Below are 18120 nucleotides of genomic sequence, written 5' to 3' on the forward strand. Positions count from 1 at the left end.
CTGAGAATCATCAACTATGTGTGTATACAGAATGATAAATACACTCCACCAAAAGTGTGATTGAAACAGAGTATTTAAAGCCATGAACTTGTTCTCTGCTTTAAGGAGAGATAGGATGAATGCATGTGAATGTCTGGAAAGAAAGAGAGAACAAAGAAGAAAACCAACACACAACTTGTGTGGGAGTGGGTGTTGAGAGAATCAACGCTTGCTTCAGAGACACTTAAAGATCCACACCATGTAATGCAGCAATTGTGCTATTTTTAATTTTTTAAAGCAGCTAATAAATTTATGTGTTTAGGGAAAATAAGATTTTTTTAAATGTTTAATTAAAAGATTTATATGTCTTCTCACTTTTATGTATGCAAATGTCCGTGGGAATGAATGTCATGCATGTGCTGGTACTTGAAGAAGCCAGAAGAGGGGGTCAGATAACTGAGATTCTGAGTTACAGGGTTTTGTGAGCTGCCTGACATCCAGTGCTGGGAACCAAACTCAGGTTTTCCGCAAGAACATCATGTGCTATTAACTCTTGAGCCATTTCTCAAACTTATAAAGCACTGAACTTTCTGAGTGAAAACAATCATTATTTTTTTTTCAACAGAAATATGACTGAACATATTTTGAACAACTGTTTTAAATATGTATTTTTAGAAGACATGGTTTTAAGTTCAAATTGATTATGAAAGCAAAATACAGATAATTGCTTTAGCTTGTTAAATTATTTAATTTTTATATAATATTTTGAAATTATGGATATAGGTGATAAATATATAAATAAATGATACATATGTGGCAGATAAATATATAGAAGAATGGGTGTGTATATGATTGTTCCTGTAAGGATTCTGCTATGTAGATTCGTCTCCCTTTCTTTGAAGGCATTTGTGAGCTCACTGAAGAAATTTTCTTTTTCTTATCATCATGTTTTCTGTGCTTTCCTACTATATTTATAAGCCAAAAGAGAATTTAAATATTCAAACTAAAATTTAAGTGAATGATTAATACCTTGCTTAAAAACATGGTTCTTCTAGATTCACAGGTAATATCTCTGGTAAATCCACACTCAAATATATTTGCCACTTTTTAATCTAGGACTGGTTATAACTTGCATTGCATTCCTGTCTATAAAAGATTGTATATAACCTACTAGAGGAAAAGGTTTAATTAATGTTACTTGATTATCTAAATATAAAATACTTTGTTAGGCCAGGAAATAATATCTTGCTAATGCAACAGTGGAACTTATGTCACTAATAGAAAACTAGAAAATGAAACTTGGTGGAATTGTTGATTTGGCCAAATGATTGCTCATAATTTTTTTTTATTTTTTTTTTTTTATTTTTTATTTTTCTGGTAGCCGGAGGGATAGCCGTGGGTGCTGGGAACCGAACTCTTATATTTTTGGTTGTGAGCCTAGCCTTTAACGGCTGAGCTATCCCTCCAGCCCGATTGCTCATAATTTTTATTTGCCAGTATTATTTGTAAATTTTAATTTGTGAGAAGTAGTCCCATGTTTCAGTCTTCTTTTAAGCATCATGTACATATACACGCATGGAGAGAGACAGAGACAGAGACAGAGTTAGAGACAGAGAGACAGAGACAGAGGAAGAGGCATGCATGCATGCTCACATAAATATACCCATTGTATTTTGAGAAGAAGTCTGGATTTAAGATTTTTAAAGTATCTAGCAAGAAAATAGATATATTATTTGGTCCCTCATATGCAATAGTGACTTATGGATATACGGACACTTCAAAATTCAAAATTAAGATGTCAGCATGGTTTTGATATTACTATTAATTACAATTTCACAATCACATCTTTTAATCATTGCTTAAGTTTTGTCTTTTTCCTATTTCTTTTCTATTTTCTTTTTTTTTTTTTTACAGGGTTTCTCTATGCAGCTTTGGAGCCTGTGCTGGATCTCGCTCTGTAGACCAGGCTGGCTTCGAACTTGCAGAGATCCGCCTGCCTCTGCCTCTTGAGTACTGGGATTAAAGTGGTGTGCCACCACTGCTATTTCTTGTCAATTTGTTAAACAAAAGAAACATCATAAATAGTATTATTTATAATTAAAATTCATAGAGCTAATGTCCTTAGATATTAAAGTTATGTGATAGCTTACCTTTAAAAATATACTTTCCTGTATAGAGACGTGTTTGTTAAAAGTTTATGTGATGTTTTTCCATCTTATAGAAGGAACTATCTACTTCTATTAAGGGAAATAATGAATACATATAGATATAATTGGTTATGTGTTGTATCTGTGTGTGTGTCGTGTATGTGTGTGTGTGTGTGTGTGTGTGTGTGTGTGTGTGTGTGTGTGTGTAGCTTTTCAAGGCACAGTCAATGCTGATACATCTTAACCTTCTTTCCCCCTTAAGTCTGTTAACAGAGCTCACTCCAAAAATATTCTAATCCAAACATCTAGGAAGGAAACAGTGCTGTTCATAATACTCTGTGTATGTCTTTACTTGTTGTATATGAGAAAACACTCAGGAGCCAAATATATGGTATATGATGTTGTATCATGTCCTAAAATATATGTGGTAATGTTATTGTGGACACTACTGAGGGCTTTGGAAAACTGATGATATAAGGGAGATTTTGTCTTCATGTTCTTCAAGAAAACCACACATGAGTCTTTCTGTATTCTCTGGTATCCTTTAAGATGTTCCGTGTCTTCTTTTGGTGAAAAGTGAAGTTTAAGAAAAGTGTTATAGATGAAAGGAAGTGGTAAATAAATAATTGGATTTTGAAATTAACATTTCTATTTGGAAGACGATGAACCATATCTATTTTGTCTTTCATTTTTGTACATTTTAATTTAGTACCTAAGTGATTAATTTGATATCATTTCTGCAGGGTTTTGAAATTTATAATGGCAGGGTTAATGTGTAAGTATTGTATCAAGTAAAAATACCTTTGATAAAAATGCCTACCTGGCACTCAACAGAAGTCAGCCACAACACCAGTTTTAACACGAGGTTGATTAATGGATATTCTTTGCAAAGTTCCATTTGGATCTCATCAAAAGCTGACATATGTATATACAAACATGTGAACAGACACTTAGATCATGTGGTTTAAAGTAGACTGCTCACTTCAGCACAAATTATGAGGAATTTATATCATATTTCCTAACACTTTGGTAAATAAGTTTATATTCCAATATGGTAGTAATATATTTAGTATTTTAGTATAAGTATTAATCTATATTTAGGAGTACTCTCACATATTAAAACGAGCCATCTTTACAAAAATTTAAATCATAAGGTTATACCAATAGTGCATAAATATTTATCCATCTTAAAAACATAATTCTATGTTTCAGAAGTAACTGAATGGGTTAAAAATTGCAGTCTACTCTATTTTGTTACATTAATAAAATATTAGTATACGCTCAATAAATATGTAATGATATAATCAAGACACATGCCATTTGTATATCAATTAAAATTATTCACTGTCTTTCTCATATGCTCAGCAGTAGAGATATTCAATATAGACAGGAAATGAAAGACAAGAGTTACAGAAGTCAGGTCATAATACTGATGTAATCCATGTAAGGATTACAAAAGATCAGTCAAAAGAGAAAGCCAGATTCATGTAGGGCACTCTTCAGAGACGGTATTTTAACATGAAGCCTTCTCAGCTATAAAGGGTAACACTGACCTGTCACACTTGCTGGACCTGACATCATCATGCATTCTTTGTTAGAATATTGACTCACATATTGAATAATATCTTTCATAACTTTGTATTTCATTCACTGGAAAGCCTAGGAACTGACTACTAGTAACACAAAATCATCACAACTTGCAGATGCAAAAGGTTTGCATTTATCCACCCATTTGTGTATGTAAAAATATGTATGTTATATTAAATTTGTGTATGCATACATAGTCTCTATGAGTCTGCATATAAAAGCTATATAGTATTTAAGCATATAATGAGATACTTTTTTATATATGAACAGTTTTTTTGCAGTCACAAATAAAATATCTGGTTGTTTATCTAGTTAGTACTGTAGTCATTCATTCATTATTTTATTGAACCTGAATCAGTTTTTTATATATTTTAATTAGTCAAATATTTTCAGTGAATAGGAAATCTAGTTTAAAATGCATGAGTGCTTTCATGATGAAGGATTAGAGTAAAATAAAAATGTTATCAATAATTATAAATAAAAATAAATGTATGTTCAAATGGACATTGCCTGTAGACTTTCAATGATGTCAAGAATTGCACTGCACTGTGATTCCTCATAGGTACAGCATGGAAGCCACAACCTTTTGCGATTTGGAATAAGGACACTTGAGTGAGAGCCAGGAATCTTACCCTTATTGTGAAACATGACCTGTGTCAAATATGTGGTGCATATCTGGTTCTGAATCTTTATTTCATGACTAAATGTATTTCTAGTACTAAAAATATAGACCTAGAAACATTTAATATTACAGATCAAATGAGATATGTATCACGACAAGTTAATTACAATTCTAAGCTCTGTCTGAATTGAAACTTTTTTTAAAATTTTATCATCTATTTTAAGGAATACAACTTTATACATTTGTTTTTATGTACATATTGGAGTGGTTATAGTATCAACCACATTTATATCTTTGTTTCCTTCCACAGTCTCTTTTGTCTGTCTGTGAGAATGTACTGGAATACCCTAAGGCTACCTTCATAGCCCATTTCCAATGCATGGCCGACCATGTAGCTCTAATTCTCATATTCTGTTTGTGCTTTCACCTCCACTTCCTGCTTACCTGCTTCTCAGTGCCTAAGTGAAGTCTGCAAATCACTGGGGATTTGCATCCCTCACCTCTGCTTCCTGACTCCTCTATTCCCAGTGGTTGTGTGAGGCCTACAAGTGACTGACACTTTCCATCATTCATCTGCATTTTCTGCTCCTCTTCTTTCCCAGTGTCTATGTGAACTCTGCTGCTACTGGAGGTTTGCACTCTTTACCTCTGGGTTCTGCTTCCTTCAGTCCATAACTAGAAGAGAATTCAGCATTCCCTTGGTTCTTTGTTTGAATTTTCTTAGATTCTACATAGAAGTGAGGTCATGCAGCACTTTATTTTGTGTGTTTTGTAGCAGGGTCCTTGCTGTTGTTCCCTTTGGGGGAGGGGGCCAAGTAGGCACAGAGTCAAACCACACAGACTCCAGGAGAATGTCAAAACAACAAGCTCAGTTTATTCAGGAAGAGGCAAGCCTTATATATCCTCCACCCTACCCTGGGGGGAGGTCTGATGAATATGCATCTGCTGGTGTGACATGCAGCCTCTCCACCCTACCCTGGGGGGAGGTCTGATGAATATGCATCTGCTGGTGTGACATGCAGCCTCTCATTGGTCAACGTCATCTCCAGATCATGTTTCAGCCGCTGTTGCTAAGGCAGGCCCAGGCTGGCTCTCAGAAAGGATCTTTTTTACTTCTTGGGCCTAATGGCCCACAAGCCTGTTAGGGATGAGTTATCCCACAGTGTTTGACTTATGAGTATAATGCCCTCCAATTCATCCATGGAGTTAATTAGAAAATTAAAAAAAAAAAAAAGTACTAACACACAGAAAATGTAACTTCTTTCTTCACAACTTATTTACACATTAACCTTATTACTAATGTTGTTCATAGATAGAGTTGTTTGTAGGCAGGTTCATCCTGGTGCTGACTATAAACTTGAGGCTCATGATTCATGATGTGAACAATTTCCTGATTCACTTCACAAGAATGGGATTTGAAATCAATCAGTACGCAATAGAAACACCCGTGTTTAACTATTATAATATGGACTAAAAACTGTTAAGAGTGAACTGTGGAACTCATGTATGGAGTTTTCCTGTCCCACAGCTGCTCTCAAATAATCACTCTAGGCTTATATTAATTATAAAAGCTCAGGCAATAGCTCAGGCTTGTCACTACCTTACTCTTATATTTAAATTAACCCTTATTTCTTATCTATGCTTTGGCACATGCTCATGCCTTGTTACCTCATTTTCTATACATCCTGCTTCCCCTGAGTCTCCTTGCGACTCCTCTGACTCCATGCTTCCTCATCCCATCATTCTCAGTTTGGTTTTCCTGCCTAACTTTATCCTGTTCAGCTATTGGCCAGTCAGCTTGTTTATTAAACTTATCATAGCTACATATATTTACACAATGTATAGAAGGATTATTTCACAGTATTAGTGAATGGAATGGAAAATGTCATAGCTAAATTAATCCTTCAGGGGAAAAGTTTCTTTTTTACATCAGTTCATAAATTTGCATATGTCTGAATTATCTGTATGTAGCATTGTGCATAATGCTGAAGTGGTTATGAAAATTCTGCTCAAAATTGGAGAGAAAAATGAACGCAAAGAAAAGCAGAAACAATTAAATTCAATAAAAGAATCTGAATTCCTGTCTACTCTGGGTGTGGGCCCTCAGAAATGTACTGAGTGTATCTCATTTTCCCACTGAAAAATTCTTTAATCTGTGATTGCCAAACTTCCTACAACACTTTGGTATATTATCTACTGTCCTACAAACCCTAAAAACAGCAACAAGCACATAAAATTGCCTCCAGGATACTCTCCCTGCAACAACACTTTGAAGTATCATTCCTCATCTACACTTGAAAGAAGTGAGGATGCATCCATGCTTAGTGAGAGCCCTGTATCCAGGGCAGTGTGTTCCTGTGATAAATATAGTAAAGTCTTTAAGTAAAAGTGTACAGTTTTCAAGTAAATGTGTCTTAGGCATATTGCCAGATGTCATGATAGCGTTTATGCTATTGTTTAATAGAAATATTCATTTCTTTCTAGGAGCAATTTTTGATGAATCTGCTAAAAAAGATGATGAGGTGTTCCGCACAGCAGTTGGTGACCTCAATCAGAATGAAGAAATCTTACAGACAGAGAAAATCACATTTTCAGTGACATTTGTTGATGGCAACAACCCTTTTCAAGCTGTTCAAGAAGGTAAGGCCCTTCGTGATCTAAGATTTATTTTAATTATGTTATTTTATTGTTTATTAAAATGGAAATTAAAATAGATTAGTAAACAGCAATTCAAAGTAGGCATCATTCTCTGTGGTTTTAGCTAATTAGATGCTACTTTTCTTTGAGAGTTCTTACAATGTACTTTTATAATCTTACATTCAACTTTTGAAGGCATGTCATATAAAAAGTTATGTGGATTGAAATATGATATGAAACTTTGCATACATTTTGGAGTCAAGAGCTTTTTGTCATTGTTATAATGTCAATGGAAATGGAACATTTCTGAAAAATATGACTGTTTATCAGAATTTTTGCTTTGTGTTTCTCTGCAATTACAGCTGACTTGAGTGTTGTTAGAACTTGCAATGACATTTCAGGTATACACATGATAAATACAGTGATGCAAAAAATAAAACAAAACAAACAAACAAAAAAAACTAGAAACACCACCCACAAATCAGCAGTGTTATGATGTGTTCCTAAAGTCATGACTCTGGCTGTATTGTTTTATTTTCTACAAGTTTCCGGGCATTAAAATAGTATCTTTCTTCCTGATTCTCATGAGAGTGAATTAAAGTTCTCACTGACAAAAGTAATCTGCATTGCTCTTTCTCAGATTAGTGGAATTGTCTGTTTCAGTTTGATAATCTAAGAAAGCTTTAATACCCTTCTTTGATAAAGCACTCATTATGGGGGAATTATTTCTTTATGGTTGTCAAGTATATAGATGATTTTTGTGATTTTCCCTGTATTTCAATGTTGAAACATAATTCCTGCTGCAATAACGTTAAGAGGTAGGAAATGTGGAAGTTGCTGAAGGCATGGGAATCTGCCTTTATACATAGGGTTAGTGCTCTTAAAAAAGAGGTGGAGTGAGCACACTGCACCCTTTGCGTTCAGAGGACACAACAAGGAGACACTTTCTTTGGTATGAAAACCTAACACTCAGTAGGCAGAGTCTGCTAGCTCCTGGAACATGGGCTTCCAACATTCAAAACTGTGAGCGATAAATTTCCAGTCTTTTTAAGTTACTAATTAAAAGATGTTTTCTTATAGTTACACAGACTAAGACATTGGTCTGTTTTACATTTTATTGCAATGATCCTTTTAAGATGACGAAGGGCACAGTAATCTAGTCAAATGACTTGGCTTTGTGAAACATTTAAATCGGGTTTGGAAGAAGAAACAACAAACATCATATTGGAAATGGTAAATTAGTTTGGCAGGAAACAGTGTCAAAACTGACATGGAGGGGATGATAAAATAACCCTAAGTGTCTGGAACATGCACCCCTTTTATCTACTATTATAACTTTTTGTTGTATAGATTATATTAGAGAGGACTCTTAGGCATTCATTTACTTCTGTTTATAGACTGGATATTGCACTTGTGATCTAAAAAATATTGTTTATTGCTGACTAGGTAGTATAAACAAGACTTTTTCATGAAATAAACAGAATTAAGAACCAACTATTTTCACAGAAAACTGAAAAGTATGTTTAGTGATAAGTTTTGATTTTTAATAACTGAATATTAATTCAAGGCCAAATTAAAATATATCCAAATATTTCACATTAAAATCATAGTTATACTATGAATTAAAGGTTCAAATAATGTGTGTGTTGAAAAATAATTCATAGAAGCATTTAAAACATGTCTAATATTAGAATCTATAAAGGAATTGGAAAAATAATGTAGAATTTGAAGAAGATATTTAATACAGTATGTATGTTTACTAACAATCACTGTCTCAATGAATGTTTCAAGACCTTTTTGTAACCTAGTGCTTTCATGACCATGATGGGAACAGAAAACAAAGAGGTCTGATCAACTTATCTTCCCAGTCTATGTGTGTCAATCTTAACTCCTCTCCATATCAACCTCAAAAATGCAATTAGATACTAAAGGATTTTAAATGTCTACCTTGATTGAAAAGGGAGATTAGAGGAAATTATAATGTTTGAAAAGATTCCCTCACACCATTTTTTAAAGACTACATTAAGAACAGTGAATGTGTTTTTTTTTTCTTTAATAGTGCAGTGATATTCTTTTAGACCTCACTTTGTGCATTCATCCTGCTGTTAGATAAGCTCTAGAAACAGAAATTTCACTCAACAGAACTGTAGGGACTTGAAAGAAGTTGTGACATTGAAAGCAAATTGAGAGAGAAAATAAGTTGGCCAGATGGAGTCCACTAGTTATCTGACAGGCAGGCTGAAGGAGCTTGACAGATTGCCTGGATGGTGTCTGCTACTAACAAGATGTTCTGGACCAGTTAGTCATGTTGATGGTCTGTGCTGGGTGGTGAGCCTGAAATAAGTTATAGCTTTAGAGAAGCTTCCTGTCACTCTTTTGTATCTAGAAGGATTTGGAGGGTTTTATTGTTGTTATTGTTTTGTTGTTTTGTTTTGTTTTGTTTTCCTGACACAGGCTTTCTCAGTGTAGCCTGGACCAGACTGGCCTTGAACTCACAGATCCTCCTGCTTCTACCTCCCAAGTGCTGGCATTAAAGGTATGTACCACAACTGCCTAGCAAGATTTGGACTTATTTTGCAAGTGAAAATAATTATTTCTATAAGATATTGGTTCAAAAACATTCCACAGAAACTATCCAGGCTAAATGAGAAGAAGAAACAATTTAAAAGTTTATCAAGAAATTTAGAAGAAAAACTCTGTGTTACCAAAGATGGCTACTTTTTATGATCACCTCTTCATAGCTATACTTTTAAAATTTATTAAAATGATTTCAATATTATCAAATTATTATGATATGAAAAACTCAATGATAATATTCTTATTATTGATACATAATTTCTAATGTTCTTATACAAAATTTACAGCCTTGATATTTTCTGTTTGATGTGCAATCATATTAATGTCAAAGTATTACACTTGGAATCTGTGGCTGTTATGTAGAACTGAATAGTATTGTAACATAAAAGAAAAAAAAGAAAGGGAAAATTTGGTAAATAATGAAAGATAAGAGAGATCTAATAGACAAATTTCTCACTCAAAAGTCAAATCATATCTAATAGCTTATACTTAATTCATTTAAAAATTCCATTCAACTAACCATATTAAGAGCAGAGTTTGGGGCTGGGAATGAAAGTAATCATCTACCATGCAATGAACCAAGAGTTCAATTTTTATACTCTCCAAAAGATATTTTAAAGAACCAGTTTTTAAATTTGTGATATGTCTATTGTCAACACCTAATAATGGAAACATGTATCAGTGAGCTGCTGATTGAATCCCAAGATATCACTGATGATTGATGTCACTCTGTAGTTTCTGCTGGAGGACCTGGAGGGTAATAATTTACTGTGAAGTAGCTTTCTACAAATCCATATACCTGTTATAAAACAGTGTTAACATTGCATTCTTGAATGATCAATGACAGTTTTCTTTATATTTATCATATTATAACTATAATCTTAGTTCATACATCCAAGTGAATTATGGAGACCAAATTCTGTTGTTATAAAAGCAATCTGAAAAGAATTTTCTTTTAGTAAATTATTTTTCTTTACTTATGAGTATATTTTATATAAACCAAATTTACATTCATATAATAAATTGTTCAATAGCAACCAAGGGCAAATTATTTTTCATACCTTAACATAGGATCTTTCCTTGAATTTTGTTTTTGATTTACTTTTTGTAAAATATTTTGATAACTAGGGGACATGATTTTTCTTCCTTTCCAAATGGCATATAAGAGAAAATAATCATACATTATATTTCTCAAAAGCCAGTTGCTATGTGTGAGTGAATATGAGTCATTTTGAAATGTTGAATGTAGAATTAAACTTACTAAAATCCAGAGAGGTGAATCAGTTACTATAATTCTTTTATAGTATTTGTAATTATCTGCAGTGAAGAACCAAACAAGAACCTAAGACAAGTGTTTTTAAGTTTTAGGTACTGCATTTAATCCAACTGTGCACACACATACATACTTGTGAAATATCAAAATTTGTCTAAGAGTTCAGAAATAATGTAAAGAATGAAAAAATGGAGATTTATATACATGCAATAAGTATAAAAATTCACATGAAATCCATAACACATGAATTATTTATACTTATTTCATGGGGTAGTAGAAAAATTCCAGTGTGTATGATATACACACTTATGCTGTATAAATCAACAGTATTTTTTCATCCTTGGAATTCCTCATCTGTTAAAAATGAAAAATTCAGAACATACAAAGTATATTTTAAAGACACCTTTTGACCCATTTGTTTTTATGGTTCTGTAACATATTCATGGTGTTTAATTTATCCTTAGAGAAGACTTCCCATTTCTCAAATCTCTTCTAGTTCTTCTGTGATTGATTTTCTAAATAAACCTTGCCACCTCATCAACCAAGTCACCACAGTACAAAGAGCATGTCCCCATCACCACTTTCAAGGAATTATCTGTTGTTAGACTTGAACAAAAGGATTATGGCTCCATTTCCTGTTTCATTACCCTTAGAGATTGTTTCTTCTATGTATCCAATCAGAAACATGTTAGTAATTTTGTTTCCCTGTGGACACAAGACCTGACCAATACAACTTAATTGAGGGAAGATTAATTTTAATGGTGATTTTAGATGGGTTTCAGCTCATCACTATGGGGAGGGCAAGGCTTCAGGAATAACTATTTCCCAGGTAGTGGGAGATAACGCTGAAGCAGCTTAAATGACAGCAGAGTGTAACTGGACCCCATGGCTGGGCTGCTAATCTTCAAAGGCCCACAGAAAGTATCTGCTTCCTTCAGGTATTTCTCATCAGCTGAAAGGTCACATAACTACGATATGAAGTCAGGAAGTGTTTGAACACAATCAGTGGGTGATAGTCTAGATAAAACCTTAGCAACATAGAAACACCTTATGCGAAAGACACTGGCGACTATAGTGAAAACAGTAGCAGCTCATCTTATTAGTTCTTGACAGAGACTGACTTAACTACTGCCCATGAAATGTGAGAGCTTATAAGAAAATAAAAGTAAGAAGAATGTACCAGTCAGAATATCTCACTAGATACTGCATGCAAAAACCTGACCTGGATGGTTCTTTGTGTAAGATTTTTGGAAAGATTAATCACTGTACACTGATATGTAATAGCAAAATTCATCTAAAGACTTTTCACATAATTACTCTTTTCTAAAAGGTACCAAAATCTGAATAGCTTATATCTTACAATGGCAGAACCATACTATAGTCAGAAAAAATTATTCTTGAAAAAAGTGTAGAATGACCATGATTATATTTCTTTCTGAACTATTACAAAGCATTATAAACTATATCATTATTATAAGCAACACCAATTTCGTGGAAAAATCTAGTGCTATACTATGTATAAATCAAAGTCTCAAAAGTAGGAATTCAAGATGTTAATATCTTCATTAAAGAGTCCAGAGAAATTTCTTATTTCCATTTGAGTTGGCCTCATGAATCTTCCAAATTGAAGTCCTTACAAATGTATGAAGAAAACTTATAAACCAAAAATGACTTCCTTTCTAGTTGATGATATCAGCCTGATTGTTTTAAAATCATAACAGAAATGCACCATTTTGTTGAATTAATTCTTTCTGGGAAGACAGAAGCAAATACCATATACAGAACCAAAGGCAATCCAAGAAAGGACCTCACCCATTTCTAGTGTAGTGAACCAATGTGTACTTTCCCATTAGCTGTGGGAAGATAAGTTAGAGGTGACATGTAGGAACATGGGTGACTCAGAGCCAGCTGCATCCTTGAAAAGCTCACCTTGGCATGACATCTCTTGAAAGTTTTCATGCCTAGAGCTCTCTGGCCAGCTCACAGTCAGCTCAGCTGCTTCAAGACTGTCCTCTCCCCAGCAACTGCTCCTTGGATTTTGAAATGGTGTCCTTTGGGGATCTCAGACTTCACAATCTGATAGTTCTGGCCCAAGAACAAAACTCGAAGGTCCTGTGCTAATTCTACTCATAATTCTACTCACACTCAATTCTACTGTGCCCATTTGCCTATTTCTTCATTCATCTTTCCATACTGCACAGCAGTTTGTTGTGCTTAGGCTTCCTGTTTTGAGCTTCAGCGCAATGTGTAAGTCTCTCTCATCTACATGTGGGAAGTGGGGTAAGAAGGAAATGAGGCCTTAACTGGCTTATCAAAACAGGTCCCTTTAGCAACTTGTTTGCTTCTTTTTTTCTCCCTATACTTAGATAGCATGATAGACAGAAATCTTCTACAATTTATTCACCAATTTTTTCTTCCTACCAGTCACGTTGCGAAGACTGGTCCACAAAGTCAGGAATCCATATATTGCTAACAAGTGATGTCAGCACACTTTGTCAACAAAGCAGTGAAGTATAATCTGTTCTGGAGCTGCTAGAAGCATCATCCACATCAGTTTTTTTAAGTATTTCACACTAACTCCTCCTATAGAAGAAAGCCCATTAGAGGGATCCAAAAGTTCAGTCATGTTCTCTCCAATTCCACACGTTGTGCCACTCTAAGATTAGACTAGTGTTAGTGATACATAATGAAAGACATCAAGGAGACAATGTGTGATTCAGGGTACTGAAAAATTTACATAAAGTAAATTGTAGACTTTTAACATATAGAAAGACATCTTCTTGGGTGTATAACTTGAGTGTTAACTGTGTTACTAATAAAAGAAAAAGAATGTTGTATCCTTGGATTCAGAAAGGAAGGACATGACTTTTATTTTTTAACAAAATGTTATAAATATTAATAGTATGATTTATGTCTTTTCATAGCAACATTATTTTAAAAAATGAAAAACGAGAAACAACTTTAATAGCCACCAAATGTGAACCCATACGTACTGTAACACATCTTGGAGATGAGATTCAGTATTTGAAGAACACTCTATTAACAGAGATAATAAATGACTCTCAATATGATTCCTGAATTGCAAGGCCTCACACTGTCTCATTAATATACTCTTAGAGTAACAGGTCTCCAGTGATGTAAACAGATTGAAATGCATATTTTCAGTTTTCCATATCATAGTTTTTAAAGATGCATTCTTTGAAGCCTTTTCCTTCAATAACTACAATGTGAGCATTGTGTAGTTTCAATCGTAAATGACATAATTTGCATTATGAGTCACTCTGAATCTTATGTGTTGGGTGTTGTCATTTTTAAACAGATTTCTTCAAAGTTGTGTTAACAGAAGCTGAGACATGCACTTTCATTGTTACTGGAGTGTTATTTTTACTGCCAGTTTGGTCATAAGAGTAGCAAATCACTTCTGTTATCATTCTGCAAGTACACATGGAGTATAGACTTTTGGATACATAATTCATTTCTTAGTCAAACTTTTATGATACTAACTTGGTGAAAGAATTACACCATTGCCTTAAAGTACCTCTGACTGTGGGTTTATTAGGTTAAAAGCCACATTTAACCACACTTGGCATGTGAGTGTAGTCCATTGGGGGTCATAATTATAGTCTAAGTCATGTTGAGAAATTAAGGATGATTTGTATTACATCTTATAATTCCAAATAATGATATCCAAGTTGATAGCAGTTGAGTTAGTTGCTTAATTTAAGAACAAAGATTAACCTACTTCTTAGGTTTCCTTATATTTAACTATTAGGTGTATTCTTCTCAACAGATAATTCAGTTTGTGGGGCCAACACTAGGTATGGGTTTTGTACTTATGCAGAGTTTTATTGAATTCTCACAGAAGCATTCACTTGGAAGATTCTCTTCAAAGGAACATATAAAATGCCAGTGTGCCACAGGCATTTACATATTATAGGGGAAAGCAAGAATTACTTAGCAGTGCCTTCTGAGCACCTCTGTGGTTCTACCGTTGCAGTAATTGCTCTGTAAAACAATGTGCTTCTGACCAGCTTTCCTGAGATTTTTGCTGGCTAGCTCCATCTTTCTATTGTCATAAGTTGGGTCCTGGCTTATTGATGAACTTCTTTCTTTAACCTCAGTGTGTAGCCCCTTTTAAACTGTAGGTGATCATCTTTAAGTCCCTTGGTTCTCTAGATTATATCATGAGCACTCATTTGGTCTACATTTGTTTCACCATATAAGGTACAAATTTGATGTGATTTACCTTGCCTCGAAAACATAGAGATTAAGTTCATGGACCATAAAATTAGATGTCTGTCTATATGTTTTAAATATTCAAAAAATGTTTCAAAGGCTCTTAATATACTGAATGATTCTGAGCCTCAGGAATTTTCATATGTAAAATGGAGATAACGCAATAACAATAACGTTGTTGTGTTTATTATGTAATAATTACATGATGTGGTAGATATGGCAGTAAAGTAATTAATGATTTCCCAGATTATATCATGGCCTCAAATTAAGAAATTAAATAAGAGCTGTATAAATAAATGGATAATAATAATACTTATCACAATTTGAAATACTAAATTAATCTTTGGTTGTCAACATGGAAATAAGCTATTTTGATGACCACTCCTATCTCAAACATTGTCTATTTGTATGTACTTGCCCCACAGATGGCTCTGAATCTATTTATTCACCCCAATACTTTTCAGGTAGAACCTTGCAGCTGGATTCTTGCTGCTGTGAATGTAAAAATATCACAGGAGATGATTTTTGCCTCCCCCCTCATTTTCAGAGTTAGTTCTCCTAGTTAGCACAGGAAGATGAAAATTATATTTGTAGTGTAATTTATTTGACAAATAATAGTGATGTTGCAACATGTGTACTAGGGTCTGGTAGATTTTAAATACCTTGTTACCATTTCTGGGAAGCACAGAAAGCCCATGGAGACCAAATTAAAGCTTTCTGATGATTTGTGTGGGCTTAATACAATCAGTGAAGTAAATAAGGCACTGAGTCATAGCTAAGTCAGATTCAGTTGTAGAGAGGCAGAGTGTAGAAGAATGATGTACATGAAGGTCAAACAGAGAATGAATTCAAGGAAAGCTTTATGCTTGCAGAGATGTCTCATCGCTGGTATTTGAGCTTGTTTCTGACATGATTGTTTAAAAGGTTATCTTCCCGGACTTAGCACATTTTCATTCTGACTTTTCATAGGGGAATATTAACTCTTAATCTTCGCCACTGTTTTCTTTGAATTGTCAGTACTAATCTTTTTTAATAACATGATATTATGTAATTTTCTTGGGAATTCTCATCTCATTTCAAGACATATTTGTCTGAGGAGGATTGGGTTGTAGATGGAAAGATTGGCTAGACTTGTTTCTTAAGCTTACTTTCAAAGGTAAAATCTTATAATATCTATTAAATATGAGGAATATATTCAAATATGGAGAAGAGATTTGTTTACAAAGTGTGTGGGGGTGGATGGCTTCATATCAATGTGACTATTGTGCAAATGAAGTAAAAACAGTTCAAATACAGACTTTTTACAGATTTATTATGTTTTGAGAAGATTCTGTTTTTTTTTTTAATTTTATGTAACAGCTGAATTAATCAGATGGTTATTACTGTGACAAGGGACCTGAATAATACAACTGAAAGAGGAAGCTTTTACTTTGGCTCATGATTCTAGAAGCTTTATCTCATTCACAGTCATTCAGCCTGGTTGCTTGTGTACCTGAGGAAAGTTGGAATCCAGAATAGAAACAGCAGGATAAAACACCTTGAGGCAAATACTACTGATAGGTAGCATCAACATAGACTCCTCTATGGCATGGCTAATAGCAACCTGCTTCCTCGTATTGGGCTCCAGCTCTTAAGGTTTCTAACACTTCACATTACTGCTATGGCATTATAAATCCATTATGGATTAATAAAATCGTGACACACAAGTCCACATGACCAGTTACTTTTGAAAAACCACATTTCTGAAAATTAGTGAACTTGGGACTGAGTCTTCAACACAGGAGCTTTTTGGGGAACACTTTGTTTGCAAACTATCACAATCAATATGAAATACTTGTTATATAAAATAGAACAGTTTGAGGTGATCCTCTGCACCTCTGTGCTCATTCATGTTATTAAAACCAAGCAACTCACAGCAGGCTTGGTTGAGAATGTGCAAAGTAGTAAATGGAAGGGAGTGAGAGAAATTGCTTTCCTACAGATCCTAGACCAAAAGCTAACACACTGGCCCTTTCTCCTGGATCCTACTCACATCTACTTTTTTTAATTATTTGTTCAATAAACTCCAAGGGAAGTTTATTATTAGTGTCATCTTTTTATTCAGTGTCAATTAGCTCACTCAAAATTCATCAAAGACTCCATGTACACATACAGTGGCTGAGTCTCCAATTTACTTCATCGTTCTTGAAAATGACGTAAAGCTTGAATATTGAAAGTGGAGGGTAAAAACTGGTAGAAAAGAAGGGATTGCTAAAAAGTTCAATTTTTCCTTGTTGCTTTAGTTGTAATATAATTTTTGAAGCAATGATTACAAAACTGTAAGTTTATAGGTATCAATTAAACAAATTTAATCAAGCAACCAAGGACTGTATATAACCACATAGAAGAAATGGACAAAAAGAACTAAGTTAGTTAATATTTTGTTTGAGTGGAAATGGTGTTATAAATGAAAGTATGCTTTGATTGAAACATACAGGAAATATATACGTATGGTTTAGAAAATAGAATGGTGATGGAAAATTTAAAAATACTATTTAAGAAAATTTCATATTGTGTACAAGCCTTCATGAAAAGGGATTGGGTGGCATTTCAGTGTGTTGCATTTGGAAAATCATTCATGGTGTAGTCTTCAGTATTTGAAGAACTAGATTATCTTTTGAAGTCCTGTGGTTTTATTCTGTTTATTTATAAATGGTTTAATTTATCAGTTCACCATTGGATGGGTAACTATTGTTTATAAATTACTCACCCAAGTCGTCTTCAGTGTTGCAGACTCCTTTTGTAACTTGACTGATTCAAAGAAAGTACTAATAATGCTGCCTCTGGGGCAAGATATCGTTGCTAATGGATCTATTTGAGTTTTATATCCACATCTTTAATTTCGAGCATAGAATTGAAAATGTTTGTTCTTGTCATGTAAATATTTCTCTTCCTAGGAAAAAGAAACAAATTAGAGAATGAATTTTATTCAAATTTTCTCATTTTTTTTACTGCAGAACAATTTACAGAAATGTATTGATGTTTTAATAATTAATAATATGGAGGCCTAGAAAAGGAATCTC

General features: G+C 33.8%; 1 protein-coding gene across 2 annotated transcripts in view; it reads left to right on the plus strand.

Annotated features, from left to right (window-relative positions):
* Grid2 (glutamate ionotropic receptor delta type subunit 2) overlaps window positions 1-18120 on the plus strand; it is a 1417491-nt gene that overhangs the window by 273322 nt on the left and 1126049 nt on the right. For both annotated transcript variants that reach the window (XM_042273420.2, XM_042273418.2), the window contains exon 2: window positions 6820-6975. In XM_042273420.2, coding sequence (XP_042129354.1) covers window positions 6820-6975 — 156 coding nt within the window. The remainder of the gene's footprint in view (window positions 1-6819; window positions 6976-18120) is intronic.

The sequence above is a fragment of the Peromyscus maniculatus genome, chromosome 3 (genome assembly GCF_049852395.1).
Source record: "Peromyscus maniculatus bairdii isolate BWxNUB_F1_BW_parent chromosome 3, HU_Pman_BW_mat_3.1, whole genome shotgun sequence".
Lineage (NCBI taxonomy): Eukaryota > Metazoa > Chordata > Mammalia > Rodentia > Cricetidae > Peromyscus > Peromyscus maniculatus.